Source organism: Mycteria americana, chromosome 1 (assembly GCF_035582795.1).
Source record: "Mycteria americana isolate JAX WOST 10 ecotype Jacksonville Zoo and Gardens chromosome 1, USCA_MyAme_1.0, whole genome shotgun sequence".
In the NCBI taxonomy this organism is placed as follows: domain Eukaryota; kingdom Metazoa; phylum Chordata; class Aves; order Ciconiiformes; family Ciconiidae; genus Mycteria; species Mycteria americana.
The window spans coordinates 120,441,623-120,459,057 of NC_134365.1; the positions used below are offsets into that span (position 1 = coordinate 120,441,623).

The window sequence follows — 17,435 nt, forward strand, 5'->3', positions numbered from 1 at the left end:
AACTTTTGAAGTTCAGATTAATATTTATATTCAAGCTATGAGCACAAATAGAAATAAATCCATCTTTTTCTATGTTTTCTACAAAATATGGTGCCATTATGCTGACCCTATCTGTGGCCAGAGTTATCATTCCTTTTAAAGTTACCAGGTGCTCAGTGATGGGAATTACAGACTGAAATGGTGCCTCTACTAAAAGCTCCAAGGAGAACATGTACTGGGATTCATTTGCTTCTAACCTCAGGCAAACCATTTTCATTGGGATGTTTTAGTAATCTTTCCTTGAAACTTTTCCCCCTTCTTGTTAGTGCAATCGGTAGAGTAGATTTTTTTTTTTTAAACATACTTCAAGTGATTTAAATTGGGTGTATCCTTTCACTGAAGAACAACTGATTTTAGGGGGATTACAAGTGGTCAAAAATAGAGAAAAGTTTCACAAAACATCTGAAATATGTTGAAACAGAACATCTGGGCACTCTCAACACTAGCTTAAGAAAACAATTTCTATCTTAAAGTCTTACTTTCCCCTTCCAGTTTTTTCCCCACTCTGTTGAGTGCAATATATTGAATGAGTTCTTAATTCTTTTCTCCCATTTGCCTTTTTTTTTTCTTTTACTATTCTGCCAGTTTGCTAAACTTCCTTGATTTTGATGAGTTACAGATGGATTAAAGCAAACATGCATCTCTGTCTCTGGGACTATAGCTTTCTAAACTTCTTCAGTGTAAAGTCTGAGGTGAAAAGGAGAAAAAGAAAAGCTGGCAACCTCCAATCATTGAATTTGGTGGGTGTGTGTGAGGAAAGAATTAAGTGGAAGAAAAATAGTTATTTAGACTTCCACAGAAAATTAAAAGAACAACCCCCAAGCCTATGACTTGTCATTTCTCTTTTAAAAAGAACGCTTCATTAAAGACATATAATGAAAAAATTGAATAGATACATTCAGTATATTTTTAGCATTATATTTTCACAGAAGACAATCACTTGCATGTTTATTTTAAGTTAGAGAGTGTTTAGGATCCTTAAAACCTCAATTTCTCCTGCAGCTACCATTTCTAAACAGCTAGTCTCCAGAAAGAAGGCTTTTTTACTAAACAACTGTTTTGCATGGCCCCACATAAAAATCCATTATATATTCATATCTCCAAAGAGGATACATCCATCCAAGCCCTCTTCAATTTATTGGAGAAATAAAACCATAAGTACCTCAAGAAAAATGATGGAGGACTGATAGAGCTGAAGAATCCTACCAGCTTTTTAATCTACCCATGTAATCCTAAGCATCATCTATTGCGGGGGGTCTATATTTTTCACACAACACATAATTTAAGTTACAGTCAGCTGGGGATGTCAAAAGTTTTGAAAGCAACTATGGAAGTTCATGGCAGAAAAAGCCCCTATCCAAGTCAGGGAAACCATATCACACTTGCTATGTTTCTTACATGTTTTCCTTAAGTACCTGTGGGTTGCCTTTCTCAGGGAGAAGACATGGGACCAGATGGATTTTTGTCTAGACCTCGTATGCTTATGCTTCCACGTTACGAGGTTCTTGCTTTTTTAATTAGAGACTGCAGAAAATCCTACCAGCCCTATTGTATCTGCAATTGTGGCTAAAATCTGAAGCAGTCAAAGCCACACTTGTTTCAAGCTGGGATCTGACAAGAAGAATAAGAAATTTTTCTCATAAAACCATCTTTTGGTCTCCTTCCACAGCACTTCCACTGATGTCGAGTGGGTCGGCTCCTCTGTGGGCAGATGGCAGCGCTGAGTCCTTCTGGACCCAAGACCCCCTCCCAGCCTTGGATTCAGAAAGGACATGGAGCAAGCTTGGTACCTAAACCCCATTAAAAGTAAGTGGAAAATGGACTCCTAATTCCCTTGGGAACCTCTGGAAATGTGAAGTTGTGCCCTTAAGTAGACCAAATATTGTATATCACTTCAGAGTTGCACCATAACCTCCTACCACAGTCAGCTGTAGCCTGTTTCCTACAGACAGACAAATTGTACATAGTGAATAATACTACCTAACATTTAAAACCTCATGCTAACACCAATGATCAAGATGCATAAAATCCAAGCCTAGACGTTGTTCTCAACTTGCTTATAAACTAGCTCTTCTTCTTCAGCACTTGCACATACAGTCATCGTCCCACCCCCCGGCCCTGCCCAGCTTTTAAATAAACTCTGTTGAAAGCCACAAAAACGATCTGGACCTTTTTTTCCTCCAGAAGCCTAACGATCCTAGCTAGCAGCTGGCCTGTAACACGAGTCCTGCACCCCACGGTCTCTTTTGTGTGTGCCCTCCCAGCTAAAGAGTGGGTTATTGGATGTCCTTTGGCAGGTGCTACTGGATTAAGGGGGCCATGCACAAATTCTGAATTGGGGCTTTTTTGCACTACTCAAGTAAACATCGTTGACTGTGTAACCCTCCTTATCTTCTACCAGGGATTTGGGATTTTGTAGCAGAAAGGGGTTTTTTTGTGTACTTATTTCATTAAAAATTATGTAACTTTCATTTTCTCGAATGCAATTGAGAAATAACATACTCTCATTCTGAATACCTTCCATGACACTATACGGTCAATTCACCCCTGAAGACTGAGCAAAAACACCCCCAAACTTGAGCCAGCACAACAGTTGCTTTTGACAGGAGTCATCCCAACCTGCGCTCAAAGGGGTGCTACAGCAAGGGCAAGGACACTCAGCTTTATTTCTGCTGCCCCGTGCCTTGGGAAATGTGCGTGTCCAGAGAAGGGCAAGGAAGCTGGTGAAAGGGCTGGAGCAGAAGTCTTATGAGGAGCGGCTGAGGGAACTGGGGTTGTTTAGCCTGGAGAAAAGGAGGCTGAGGGGAGACCTTATCGCTCTCTACAACTCCCTGAAAGGAGGTTGTAGTGAGGTGGGGGTCGGTCTCTTCTCCCAGGTAACCAGTGATAGGACGAGAGGAAATGGCCTCAAGTTGTGCCAGGGGAGGTTTAGACTGGATATTAGGAAATTTTTCTTCACTGAAAGGGTTATCAAGCATTGGACCAGGCTGCCCAGGGAAGTGGTTGAGTCGCCATCCCTGGAGGTATTTAAAAGACGTTTGGATGAGGTGCTTAGGGACATGGTGTAGCGGTGGTCTTGGTAGTGTTAGGTTTACGGTTGGACTCGATGATCTTAAAGGTCTTTTCCAATCTATATGATTCTGTGATTCTGTGAAATGGACTCAGAACTGTAGCTAATCTCTTTACTGAATTTAGGATGCTAGTTTTTTGTCCTGACTAGGAAGCTGTGGCATCAGAGTGGTAGAATAATAGGAACTAGTCTCCTGACAGTATAAACATGCAAACCCCATAGCTGGGGTCTTAGGTTTTAAAGCTCCCTGAGTCACATATTCACAGAAAAGACCAAACTTTCTGTGCAGCAGCAGAGCTGCAGTAGGAGGAAACTTGTGGGACACCCTTTTCCTTGCTGTCGAGGAGCACATGAACCTGCTTCGCACTTCAAAGAAGCATAAGCACGGAGGGGGATTTTTGTGTTGGGGATACCGAGGGGAAAGGTGTGCCTCGACTCCTTGCCTGTCCCAAGGGGTCCTTCTTCAGCGGCTTCTCCCCTTCTTTCGTCCCCACCTTTTCCATTTCTATTTCCCCTTTTCTGTTGATATCCCCTTTCCCCTAAAACTGGGCTCCTTTTTCCTCCTGTCCCCCGTGGTTCCTCCCTGCCCCTACAAAACCCTCTCTGATTCTCTTTGTGCTTTTCCTTCCCCATGATCATCTCTGCCACATCTGCCCCAAGCAGGAACTTATCCAGAGGAGAAGCTTTGCCCAGGCCCCCTTGGCCAGACACTACCACTTGCTTTTTCATAGCTCTGGTTTCACAGCTTGCTTTTTTCTACTCTAAACGCAGAATCTGAAGAGCTGAATTCGAAGACTTGACCTGAAGGGGCAGGGGCAAATTCATAAGGAGAGAAGTCACGTCAGTATTGCTGATCCTCCAGAAATTTCTACGGTGTGAGCTTCACAGCTATTTGTTGTTCTTATGGCAAGCATATTGTTTGCATTAGGGAAGGAATTATTTCATACTGATAAGAAAAGATAGCTAATTCAGCATAGTGGGAAAACTGTTTCATAGAGGTCAGAGAGATTTTTTGTTTGTTTGTTTTAAACTAGGAATAATAGCATTTAGTTTTACAGCTATCTGTCTTCACATCTTTTATGCCTTTTTTCCATCTACAAACATTTGTCCCTCCTCTGTATCACCTGCATGGTTTTCCTTTGGAGTGAAGGCACATGAAAAGGAGAGCTCACAAAAGCACCTCCCGCACAAAGCGAATGCACCTGTCCTCAAGGCAAATGAGGCTGCTCCCTGGCAGCTTCCTCTTATAAAACTTTCATCTACTTGAGCATTGCCATCATATCAACATACCAATGCCTCCCCGCCCCCTGCTCCTAACCCTCTGTAAGGCATATCCGGACAGCAGCAGGGATTGCTCCGAAATCCCCTTGGCAGAGCCGCCCTCAGCGCCCGCATTAGTTGCTTGCAGCCTACCACAGAGCCCAAAGCGCACAAGCAGGCTGTGCAACACCGTGTGTTTCCTCATTTACTCGGTAGCAAGCTTACTGGAGGCTGATTCACGGTAATTCATAGAATTCAGGCACTCGCATTTCAGGGACTTTTTGAAATATATGCTCTAGCACTGCATAAAAAGCTCCCAACTACCCAGAGGCGTTCCCCAAGCACACAGTAAGCAGCCTTTGCCCTGCCGTCTCTAGGAAGCTGTGCATCCAGGCCAACAGCACCAACCACATAACGCACCTGAAGAGCTGAAGAATCCGGCTTTGCAAGCCAGACCCGGCTTTGCAAACCAGATAAGGACAGCGTGAGCAGCACTCTCTGCACCCTCCTATTGCACTGAGAGCTGATGAGGATGTGAGCCAGGTTTGATCCCTTAGTCGATGCCTTGGTCTACCACGGGTTTGCTGTGCCTACTGGGCAGCTCAGCCCAAGGCTTATCCAGCAACTGCCCCCCCTCAAGCAAGATCCTTTCTGGCTCGTCTCTCACCCACAGCCTGCTCCTAAAATGACAAGGAACGGGTACGTGAATTGCCCTCTTTCCTTTAAAGACATGTCAGGTATTAGCTAGGCTCTCTGGGGAGGGATATATACTTGCTGCTTCTGCTTCATCTGATGGGTGCACAGAGGGTTTGGACTTCCAGGCTTGTCAACACTGGTACAGTCTTTGAGAGTTCCCAAGCAATGCAATGAACTTCAAAATGTTAAGAAAAGAGGGGGGCCCATTCATTTGAGCCCTGGCCTTTACCAAAAGAACTGATTTAGAAGAGCTGACTGTAGCAGCTGCCAAATATCCTTCATCCTAAAACACTGCCTTTTGGGGGGTAGCTTTGCATCTAGAAAACCGGGGATACCCACAAATAGTCTAGGAGAGATTTATCTTCATTTAAAGGGACGGTTGGAAACTGCCACAAAGGCTTTGTGACAAATTCTCCAGAAAAGGTGATACCTCTCGGGTTTTAATGAAATCCTTGTGGAATGGCTCTGTCAGGCCAGTCATTAATATAAGCTGTTTTCTGTATGGCTTTCTGCTAAGAAAACAATATATTCTGAGACAGCAACACATTACAGAGGTGTTTAATAGTGACACTTATCCTTTAGCTAGTCCTGTAGGGGAAACGGACCTATTTTTGATGGTAGCCGGAGTTAACAAATAATGGCTTTTGTGGTCATCTGAGTGGAAAACCCTTATCAGGAGAAAGCCATTTGTATTGCAAACTAGATGGTAGGGAATAGACAATGAACCACCATACAGTCTGTTTTAAAACCTACTGATAGAAGTTCATGGCTCATGCCTAAGCAACTCTTCTGTTGAGGGTCAGAAATGTAAAACACAAGCTGTAAGGTTTTCCCTACAGCTTAACTGGACGCTCTGATCCGAGCTTGCCAACTTGAAATCCTGAAGCTGAACCTACCCCTTGGCATATGAGAGTTTGTGCTGAATCAGGAGAGGCAGAGAGCTTTGCAGAGACCTCTGAGTGAGGAGGCTGGAGGCAAAGCCCTTTCAGGAGACTGCAGATACGTGGTTAAATCCGGTGGTATTTTTAGGATTATATTTTTTATATGAAATAAAACTGCAGTCTGAACTGTGCACTTCAGCCAAAACAAAGGATGGCCATCACATGCCTACAGCAGGCTTTGGTTGAACTTCAACATTTTAAGATTTGTCATGCTTCTTTCCAACCCTAGCTCTGTTACTGCATTTTAGTAAAGAAATGCTTTCTAGGAAGAAGATGAAAACAAATAAAAACCCCCAAAGTGCTCCATCCAGGGAAGGCCCATCCACAAGTGCAGATGCAAGCTTTTTCCCACGCACCATCAGCTCTCTAGTCCAGCCTCCTGCACCATGCTTCTCTCCCCCAGCACAGCTGCTAATTCTGGGAGGTGAGGGGTGGCACCACTGCACTTCTCTGCTGTTCTGTCAAATGCAAAAAGGACGTGTTGGGAATAAGGCAAAATAAATGTGAAATGCTGTTGGAAAAAATGAGGTCAGCTAGCCCTATCTGTGGCCCAGCAGAGTACCCCATTTACCTCCAGCCTGCCTATCGTCAGCAGCCAAGGAATGGTTGTGGTGGAATTAGTGGTGTACGTGGCTTTCGCCTTCCCACAAGAGAAAACCTAATACTTTTTGCAGCTTCACTTTCTATGAAAGTCATCAGGGCAAGCGGCATTGCATTCACACTTCTGGTAACTACCATATGAAATCAAAGCTAATCACGGCACCATAAAGTCAAAGCCACTGACTACGGTTGTCTTCTAAGGAGCAGCTCCTTCCATTGATAGAAGAGAAAGGGTAAGTAAGAGCAAAGCGAGCTGACGTTGGCAACAGATAAAGATACCAGTAGGCTCCTTCGGAGACCTGTGCAGAGAGGTACCAAGTGCCAACTTGTAGCACCCAGGAAGGACCTCTCTGCGCTGCATCCTCTGGGGAAAAGCCAGTGACTATTCACACCCGCGTGGGAGGACCACAATTCACATACATACACACCTGGCAGGTTCATCACCGAAGGCACGGCCCAGGATTACTCCAGTGCTGGCAGGGGAACGGGGAGAGAAACACTCGCACCGCCTGTTAGCTCTGCAGTGCCCGGCGCGCCGCGCTCTCCCTCTGATCCCCACGCAGACATGGCAGCAGGCAGCGCAGCCGCATACCTGTAGTGCTCCCCTGGCAGAACAAAGACAGGCTCGCAGCCTGCCCCACGCTGCTTATCGCCTGCCTTTTAGGATCAAAGGGCCAAACGCACCACTCTTCAGCCTGTGGTGCCCCGTGCTGTTACTTAGGAGATTTTTTTCAAACAAGTGCCTCTACCCTTCCCCTATGCTGCCCTCACTTTGTTGCACACCTGAGATACTGTCCCACTATCCCCCTCCAAGTCCTCCTTTGCTATGGTACCTATAAAAACTTGGTGCGAGCTGCTGCCGTGTCAGAGCACTGGCTAACCTGCCAGCCTGTCTCGGCCGTCTGCAAGTCCATTTGTTGTCTCTGGTTCTTTTTTATTTTGAGCTGAGAAACGGTCTGAGGCAGGGATGCTTTCTTTCATCTGCTCTTACGCAGCACCCAGCTCAGCGAGGAGAACTAGTCTCAGTTCAGAATAAAGTCATTATTACCTGCTCTGATTTTGGGAGGATAGCTGCGAATTGAAAGGAGGGGGTGAAGGGAAGAGGTATGTAAAACAGAGTATTTCTGGTTTTATTTGGGCTGGATGATGATGGTTCTTCTGAGAGGGCAGCCCCCTGTGAGCGTTCTGTGCCCCGTCTCAGCTTGTCTCAGACCTTTCCTTCCCACCTCCCGTCCCTGCCTCCTCCTCGCCCTCACGCATGCTCCCTCCCAGTGCTGGAGCAGGCGCTCCGGACATCTCGCTCCATCCCTGTCCACCTAGCAGATCCACACGCAGGAGTAAGTGCCCGAAACAGAGGGGTCACAGCACCTCAGAGGATGCTCTGAGCCAGCCCTGGGGAGGCGAGCATCTTCCCCAGAGCAGATCCCTTTTGGGGCTTTATACAGAGGACCACTGGCCGGCTTTGCTACAGGCTGATTTGGGCCAGCCTTCAAGGTCCCAGCAGTGATGTAAAATACCAGTGTCAAGGCTGACACAAGGCTCCCGGCTCACGTAGCCGACATCCTGGGGCTACAGAAGGAGCCCCTTTCTCCCTCCGGCTCCCCCCCCGCCGCCACGCGCTGCAAACCCACCGCCCCCCGCGCCTCTGCACGCTGCCCCGGCACGTGGCACGGTGCGGCACTGTCGCACGTGTCGGCGAGAGATGTGAGCGGGGTCTCAGCTGCAGCCGCCTTCCTGGCGGGCCCAGGGGACGGGCTGCGGGGCTGCTGCGCTCGCCACAGTCCCTCGGTGCAGCGTGGGCAGGTGGTTGGAGGGGTGTGTAGCTAGCAGGCTCGAGGAGCAGGTTTATGAGCTTGGACAGCTTGGAGAGCTTGTCCTTGGATGAGTAATGAGTACATGGCATGGTCAGCACATCCTTGCAAACACTTAGAGAGTGTTAAACACAGAGCAGGTATTATTTAGGGTGTAAAGCAATTAAAATACAATGTGCATACACATCGTGTATGGACCTACCTACACACACGTGTATATATACCTCTATATTGTATACTGCAAACACACATTCATAAACTATAATAGTCTACACTAACTAGGTGACTTAGATGAAAAGAAGAGAAACTTGCTGAATGCTAAGGAAAATTCCCTAACCATAAATTCTCCCAGTGAATGACCTAAGGGAAGGGATGGAAAGAATCCTTATTACTACAGCATTCAAAACCCATCAGAGCAAGTACCCTGCAACCCTTAAACGCTGCCTTGTAAAAGCTTTGTCTGGATAACCTGGAAGTTTCTCCACTCTTTATCTTTGAGGGGGCACAAAAGGCTTCAGCAAAAGCAAGCCACGCACAAAAAGGCTATCTTTTTGTGCCAGCAAAATAAAAAGCTACCACAACTTACAAAGCGACAGTGTCTCTATTAAGCAAGGGCAGCAATGCCGTAGCCCTGGTCGCTGGCTGGCCAGAGTGCCTGGGACGGAGGGCCGGTGTGCTCGCAGCAGCCGGGCGCAGGTCCCTGTGGGACCCTGGTCTCTGGGGAACCCTCCATCACCTTGGGGTGCACAGGGTGGGAACGGGGATGAGAGCAGTGAGCTACCAGCTTGTTTTTCACCTCCTGACTCCATATTCAAAGACGAGGAAAAGAAGCCCTGGAAAACCACCATGCTGGCTAGAACAGCTGTTTGTAGCAACTTTTGCTAATCGGCTCCAACAGCTAAAGAGGCAGCTCACTATTTGCCCTGTGCTCCAGGTATGCTCTGTGGCAAGGAAAGGAAAGTCTGGAAAAGGAAAGAAGATTTCATACCCTAAACCAATCTTTTGAAAAGAGAAACCAATGCAGACGGGGTACTAAACATAGAAGGTCATGCATGTTTCCCTTACTTACCAATAAACGACACAGGAAAGTACACTTTCTTCATTTTCTGTCGCTTAAAAAATAGCCTGAAGCACTAAACAAATAAGCTGAAGCCAGTAAGTTTGATCCAGCAGCAGTCTCTCATGAATCCCATTTCCACTTTCTCATCACAACTTGCTACGCTGAGAGACGCTGCAGCAAGCCCTGGGACTTAGAGGGAGTGAGGGAGTGGGACGTGCAAGTTACTCTGAAGACTGTCGGTGGTGGCCTGCCTAGATTCCTTTGAAGATCCCAGTCCAAATGCTTGCTAGCACCTGAATATCAATGCCCTTCTAATGTCTGAGCTCTGCAGAAAGATTTCTTGGGGGTTTCCCACTTACAAGGCAAAGAAAAATTGCAAGCATGCCCGTGGTCCGGGCAGGGAGGAAGACAGGGGGTACGCAGTCCCAGAAAACGTGTTACCAGATGGGAGGGAGAGGGGAAGCGACCAAAGGGCAGCACTGGCCGCGACGCCTCTAAGGCAGGGTAAGAGAGCGGGCGATGGGGCGGGAGGCGGCCGCGGAGGGGGCCACGTTGTGATGTCCCCACTGAAAGCGGGGCTCTTGCAAGGAGCCGGGGCCAGGAAAGGTCTTGCACTGGGAAGGAGCAGAGGGGAGAGGAGCATGCATGTGCCTGGGGAGGGAGCCCACGGAGCACAGAGCCCCAGGAGGACCTGAGGGATCCCAGTATTTGGGCTGAAACGAGACAGGCTGCAACAGGGACAGAAACGAAAAAACCCCAAAACATTTGAGCACTTTTGTTGCAGCTAGGAGAGAAGTAAAAGCGTGGGCGGAGAGTAATTTGTGGAGAGCGAGGTGACTTCAGACAGCCTTGCGTTACAGAGGGCTCTCTAACTTCCTCCGCACACTTGTGTGACTGACGTTAGCTCTTGCCAAAACCATTTTTATCTTTTTGTTTCATTTCATGCTTCTCACAAACCAGGTTTCAACAGTACTGGTCCAGTAAGTGCATACCCTTCGCCTATCTTCCATTTGGTTTGTTGGTTGTAAATTCTTCAGGGTGCTTTCCTGTACATTTGTACGTTTCCTAGCACAGCGGTGGAGCGTGTTAGTAAAAAGAAAGAGGGCAAAGTCACAGGGAAAACTGTGAAACTCAAAAGCTAGGGTTTTGGTATCATTTGAAACTAAAATGCCGTCCACATTTTTTTATTATTATTATTCTTTTATAAGAACAAAGTGAATCAGCATTTTATTGAAGCAATTTTCCCATGTATTTTTTCCTGAAAATCGAAGTCCTTACTAGAAGCTCATCTTTTAGCAAATGGAAAAAAATTATCAGGATTGTGTAACTGATGCCGATAAGAATGCTGGTCAAACTGTTTTAAACAAGGATGTCCCAAGATATCTTTCCAGAGAAAGAGCGCTCGGATAATATTGATGAATTTTACGCAAAGCTCAAGAAAAAGAACATTCTTGGTTGAAGAAAGAAAACCCCTTTTCTGCTAGCCCCAGCATTCTGATCAGAGAGAAAGAACGGAAGGCCATTTATGTTAACACACGGCTGAACCTTAAGGTGAGACCTTCAAAACTGAGTAAACCTAAGTCCTGGGAAGCCCAGTGAACGTCCCGGCTTCCTGCAGAGGGAGGTACACGTGTCCAACGCTTTTGTAGCCCATGCATCTGTGAGCTTGAACTTTCTAAGCCTCACACGTGTGCTTGGCTTTGAAGAGGTGAGTAGTATCATTTACATAGTCGTACACAAAGTCAAAGTTCCTCATGCTGCAAACAGAAACCGCACACGCACGCATGCACACACTTCACCACCGCAAAAGGGTTCCCATCAGACCCAAGGGAGCCAGCGATGGTCACGGCAATAAAGTCACGCACGGCTGCAGAACGGGGGTCTAAGTCTGCATTGCACTGAGATTTAAATACTGACCTATTTGCCTAACTGCAGGCCCCTCCGCCCGAAGATGCTTTTCCCTTTGCGTTACCAGTTCTGGTCTCCTCCAGAACTGGTCTGAGCGTGGGGTTAAACAAAGCCTCGTAGAGTGCTCTGAGATCTCAGGCTGAGGAGCGCTGGCAGGGAGGCAGGCGTGGGTGCGAGCTTACGAAAGCCCAAGCCCCGACAGGTACACACTTTTAAGAGCACTTATTTGCAGCCGCCTTCTCGAACGCCGGGCCCTATCCCCCCGCTCAGCCCCACGCACGCCTGCAGTCCCCCCTGCGCCCGGCTGCCCTGGCACGCCGTTTATAGCCGGGGAGGGCCCTTTTGAGAAACCAGCGAGTAACTGAAAAAATGCGGCAGAACTCAACAGCAAGAAACGGCGGCGGGAAAAAGCACGAAACAGGAAAGCGCCGGCGAGGCTCTCGCCGTCCCCCCGCTGGCGCTCGGCGGGGACGGAACTGCTGCAAAAGCGGCGCAGGGCTGTTATCAGGCCCGCGCAGGGGCTGCGGTTTGCTCGCTCTTGCAACCCTTCTTCAACTGTCACTTGTTTTTCAACAAACAGGATGCCTCCACTTAGGCTGACAGCTTCCCCGTAACTTCAGGGCGAGGGGCGGCGTGGGTCCTTCTCGCCGCCCCGGGGCCTCTCGGCTCTCTCCCCCGGGGAGGGCGGCTTCAGGTGCACCCCGGGCAGGGTGCCGCGGAGGGGACAGACCTATCTCCTTCCTGCAGCCCTCCGCTGATGAGCAAAACAAGAAGCGTGCGGTGCAGGCTTGGCCACGGCGGAGAGGAAAGGCTGAGCTTCCATCTTGCACGCTTTTTATTATGCCACCTAAAAGCAGTTATTAAGGAAGTGCTTGTGCTACGTTTCGGCACCCAGGGCGTATCCAAGCTGCTCACCTCCTCTCCGGTCTGTGCAGCAGCCACTGACATCCCACGGCACGATGGCCGCAGGGACGTGGATAGCAGGATTTCTTTGCTACGCAGTCCCCCTGCACAGGCTGGAGCAAAGGCACAAGGCAGGACTGGTTGAATGGAGATGCTACCAGAGGAGGCAAAGGCGCGAGTGCCTGCACAGCCAGCAACACCAGAGCCTGTGGCAGAGCCAGGGCTCCTGAGACTGTTGCTGGGCAGCTCCTACTGCCTGTTTTCGCCCCAGTATTAGGAAAAAACCCTGCACCAAGCTTCGCCTGCTCAGAGTCCTCAGGAAGCACGTTCTGTTTTTCAAGGTTGCTTGGGCTATCCTATGGAGAAGCCTGCTGTCTCTGCAAACAAGTGAGGTACCAGCCTGGGTTTCTACTCAGAAGTTAGACATGGGAAAAGCCAAACACGCTCTGCCCCTGGTCTGATAATTGCCTGGCCAAAGGTTAGCCTCTGTCAGCAGAGGTGGAGCCCGTGCCAACGGCAGCGCAGGCTTTGCAGCAGAGCTGCAGCAGGACTCTCTAACCTGCAAGCTTTTCTGGCACTGCCCAGTGCTGTGGCAGATCAACACCAGAGAAAGCAGAAAAAAATATAGCTCTAGAATGAAATTTTCAGAAAAATGAAGCTTTCCATTTGAAATATTTTCTGCAAAAAAAGAAGAAACACTTCTAAATGGATGCACAGTTTCTTCTCACATCACCCTGTCCCACAACACCAGCCTCCAGCTTTGCTGGACCCCGGGAGGTTTTCAGGGAGTCTCCAGGCAGTGATGTTTCCAGCTGGGTTGGTAGGACTGAACTGTACCCTACTCCTGGTGTCCCTGCCCATGGCCGTCCCCCTGCTCTGCTGGCACAGGGAGGTGCAAAGCATCACCTACTGCCAAGACGGTGCTAAGCCAGGCTGGAGAAAACCCTAGTGCGCCGCTGCTCCTGGATCTGAAATTCTAACGAGCTGAACGAGTCTTGTATCACAAATTGTTTGTCAGCTAGTCTTTTCTTTTCTTTTCTTTTCTTTTCTTTTCTTTTCTTTTCTTTTCTTTTCTTTTCTTTTCTTTTCTTTTCTTTTCTTTTCTTTTCTTTTCTTTTCTTTTCTTTTCTTTTCTTTTCTTTTCTTTTCTTTTCTTTTCTTTTCTTTTCTTTTCTTCTCTTCTCTTCTCTTCTCTTCTCTTCTCTTCTCTTCTCTTCTCTTTTCTTCTCTTTTCTTCTCTTTTCTTCTCTTTTCTTCTCTTTTCTTCTCTTTTCTTTTCTTTTCTTTTCTTTTCTTTTCTTTTCTTTTCTCTTTTCTTTTCTTTTCTTTTCTTTTCTTTTCTTTTCTTTTCTTTTCTTTTCTTTTCTTTTCTTTTCTTTTCTTTTCTTTTCTTTTCTTTTCTTTTCTTTTCTTTTCTTTTCTTTTCTTTTCTTTTCTTTTCTTTTCTTTTCTTTTCTTTTCTTTTCTTTTCTTTTCTTTTCTTTTCTTTTCTTTTCCTGTTCCCATGTTGTCCACAAACAGCTCATAATATTTTCAAGTTCGCCTGCTGCTCAAAAGTAATTGGAAAACATTTTTTCCTGGATTTTCTCTATGGTTTGCTATTTGAACTGGATTGCCGAGTTGCAGCTGGAGATGTACAATATTGGGGCCCTGAAATACTGAGTGTAATGCTAAGATAACTTTCTGATGAAAACATCTACTTGATCAGATTTGAAATTCAAGGTAAACAAGAGATCATTTTGTAGATAGTCAGGCTCAGAACTGTAAGTCAAAAAAATTGAGGTTCTGTTTCCACTTCTCTCTCCCCTGGACTTCTGATATGATCACTCTTCCCTGGTTCTTCATCCATGAAGATGAGAAACATGCTATTCCCAGAGTAGTTTAAGCAGCTTCTGAATGTATTTGTCTATCTTTGTGTATCACTTTGGCCCAGTGCATGCCAAACTGAACTGCAAAGCTCCTTTATCAGCCTGCTTTTCTGTGGAGGCAGTGCTTTTGTGATCGCTCCCATTCTCTCTGTACTTCCCCTAGCATTTCTGGTTTGTCGGCCAACTTTAACTAAATTTGATAGAGCAGAAGTGGTCTTAAGTTCCTACGGCTTTCATGAAACATGGCAGTAGCAGAGAGGGTCTGTCAGTGCTCCCAGCTGCAGGGCGCCCAAGAGAGATTTTAGAGATTCCTCAAGAAGAGAAAAACCTTCGATCAGATTAAAGCCTTATCAGATGTTAGAGAATGCAGCCACAAGGCCCACGTCTGTAGGAGATCAGCCTTCACTAGTTCTGCCTAGGACAGCATGTCTTGGCTCTTTAAATGCATCAAACTAGACTTGCCTTGAATTCAGAACGCGGGCTGCTTCCGTCTGACGTTCTACCATAAGCCCAACATTTCCATGGAGAAGATTTTTAGTGGTTTTGCACGCTTTCAATCAAACAACCCAAATTAGCTTTTTGAAATTTCCCAGTGAAGCAAGGCTTACCCAGAAAAGAACACAACAAATTCTCATGAGAAGCTTCCCACAGCCCCAGTAGCATGAGAGCTTTTTACCACATTACACTGGTTGTGGGGAAGGCCCACATTAACAACATGATGAGAGCATTTGGTTTTAATAGAGTTAATATACACAGCATAATTACCCATAGTGTTTGAGGCAGATCTCAATTCATCCCTATTCTAAGTGCTTCCCCAACAATTCCTTAACAACACAACAAGAACATGTGTTATGTCACTGATCACATCATTAGCATCTGCTGTGGCTCGAGACAGATCTTGGTATGTTCCAGTTCCAACTATCTCCCGAATAACAATGCTAAAAAAGTCTCATGTTAGCATCCTAAAGCTGCATGGGGCTCAGGCATAGTAACACAGAGGTCCAGCACTAAGTCTCACAAAGAAAGTAACTACTAATGCTGCAAAGGGCTCCTGGTTTGGTGGAGGATATGCCCCATGCTGTGCTGATATCCCCTGCAGAACACAAGCCAGCATGATTAGTATTATTTATTTATTGTAAGGCACACTGAAAGGTAATGCTACAGTAGGATTAAAAAAGAAAAAAAAAATCCTGCAGGTATAAACTTTAGTACTTGAATCAACCCTTTAGCTTAATATCCTCATCATTTTTTATCTACTACATCATAACTTGCATCAGAACTCTGACACAAGCTGCCTACCAAGTTTCACATCTATTAGTGTATGCTAAACATGAAAATGTAAGAAGCTAAGAAACTAGTCTAGAAATACTTCTCTTTTTCCTACCTTGGTTCTCCCTCCCACACCCAGCACACACCACCTTCGAGCTTTGCGCTGATTTCATTGCATTACCAAAATGAAACTAAGTCTTGTGCAGAAGCCTTCTAGGAGATGATGGAAAAAAGAAAGCAAGAACCCACAGAAACATACACCTGTTGATCCCATGGCACCATATGCACAGAGTACTAAACTTGAGATTTCAGAAAAAAAAATCAGAAACCTTGTAGGTGTATTCACCACTTACATAGAAAGGACCAAATACAAAACGTGTTGTCTTAGGACTATCTGTTCACCACTTAGATAGAAAGGACCAAATACAAAACGTGTTGTCTTAGGACTATCTGCAAGCTTAGAAATTAAAGAGTAGGATCACATACCAGCTCCACAAGAAGCCAGCCCTTCCATCCCTTTCTGGCTTTCTGTATCGACTGGAAAGGGATGAGGCTGCAGACATCATGATCAAAGGGGGCTGGTACCGGGTGCGAGGCTAAGAAGCATGGTTTCTTTTGGCCACCTGTACCCATCTAATTCTAACCAAAGTGGGAAGATACCAGTGAAGAAAAGGTCGATAATTTAATAAGTCAGTAGAATGATGTTATGAACAACAGGGGACTTAGTTCAAACACCAAGCTTCTAAAAAAACCCAAACAAATGCCCGTGGATTATTCTTGGAGCATAACCTGTGGGAGTTGCCAATATGGCATTACTCTGGCTCTGGCTGGCTGGCTGGCAAAGGCAGCTCCAAGCACCTGTGTCTCAAATGTCAGTAGCTGGGGTTGGCGTCTCCATCACCCACCGATCCCCCAAATCGGGTCAGCTGCAATTCGTTGGGAGTATGCCCTATTCAAGCTGGAAAATGCACTACCCAGTGGAAATAGTACTATGTCCCAGAGGTTTGCTGAGGAAAAGTACCTTTGCTAAAAGTACCTCAGGCACGCTGCTTCTGCCGCACAATAAAATACTTCTTCCCCTTCTTGCTCTCTTCCTGACTTTCTCACCCTCCCTTCTGCGCTGGGTTCTGGAGAGAAATGCTTTTTCATGCATATTCCTTAGCAGTCAAATATATGATCCACATTTTTTTTTTCCCTTCACCATGTGATAACTGAAGGCATTTTGGTCTCCAGATGCAGAAAAGAAAACTAGCAGCAAAATTAGCAATGTAAGTAAGTCATACACTAGAAATGTTTGGGTTAATTTGTTCGCGGCAAATGTTGCAAACAGCAGCATTTTATAAAAACCTCAATGACAAGGTAGTTTGTTTTCTCACCAAGGAAAAATAAGTGAGGGAAACTTTGCTGAAGCTAATTATCTCCTAAAATAGGACAGCTAATGTTTTTATACAGGTTATTTTTCTAATTCTGATTTCAATCTCTCTTTGAACTGCAGTTTCAAATAAGGGATGCCTTAATGTTGCCTGCATTTCCTGCATTAAAAAAAATTCCAACAAGAGCTTGCAAGAAAAGGGGCTGAGATGTTAACAAGTGAGGGACTTGAGACAGAAAGGAGTTTGGGGAACAGTGAAAAGATTTTCCTTGACAACAAGTTGGAATCTGACAACAAATTTCTGTTAAATCATGTTTTGGATGTTTTTTTACCAAGACGGCTGTGTGAACAAGTTGTATTAGCCTGAGCCTTCAGAGGAGGCTACGGTTTTAGGCAGGAATGCTCCATTACTGGCTTAAGTCACGTACCTGGGAGAAAACCTACTGAGCTGGCACCTTGTGTTGCCTTGGTTATCTGTGCCTGCTGCTCGGCCGGCAGCTGCGCGACTCACGCAGGGAAGCCTCTCCTGTGGGAAGCGCGGGGTACGCCAGGATTTGTTCATGAACAAGCTGGAGACTGAGCAGTATTTGCTGAAGAAATTAGCAAAGAATAAATGAGAGCGTGTCTGACAGGGAGAG

The 17,435-nt window shown here is 46.3% G+C and overlaps 1 protein-coding gene across 5 annotated transcripts in view; it reads right to left on the reverse strand.

Moving 5' to 3' along the window:
- RUNX1 (RUNX family transcription factor 1) overlaps positions 1-17,435 on the reverse strand; it is a 174,526-nt gene that overhangs the window by 145,397 nt on the left and 11,694 nt on the right. For 3 of the 5 annotated variants that reach the window (XM_075518211.1, XM_075518193.1, XM_075518184.1), the window contains exon 1: positions 17,226-17,374. The exons of the other annotated variants lie outside the window; for them this stretch is intronic. In XM_075518211.1, coding sequence (XP_075374326.1) covers positions 17,226-17,359 — 134 coding nt within the window. In that variant the 5' untranslated portion in view covers positions 17,360-17,374. Of the gene's footprint in view, positions 1-17,225; positions 17,375-17,435 lie in introns of those variants that run through there. 5 annotated transcript variants of the gene reach the window in all.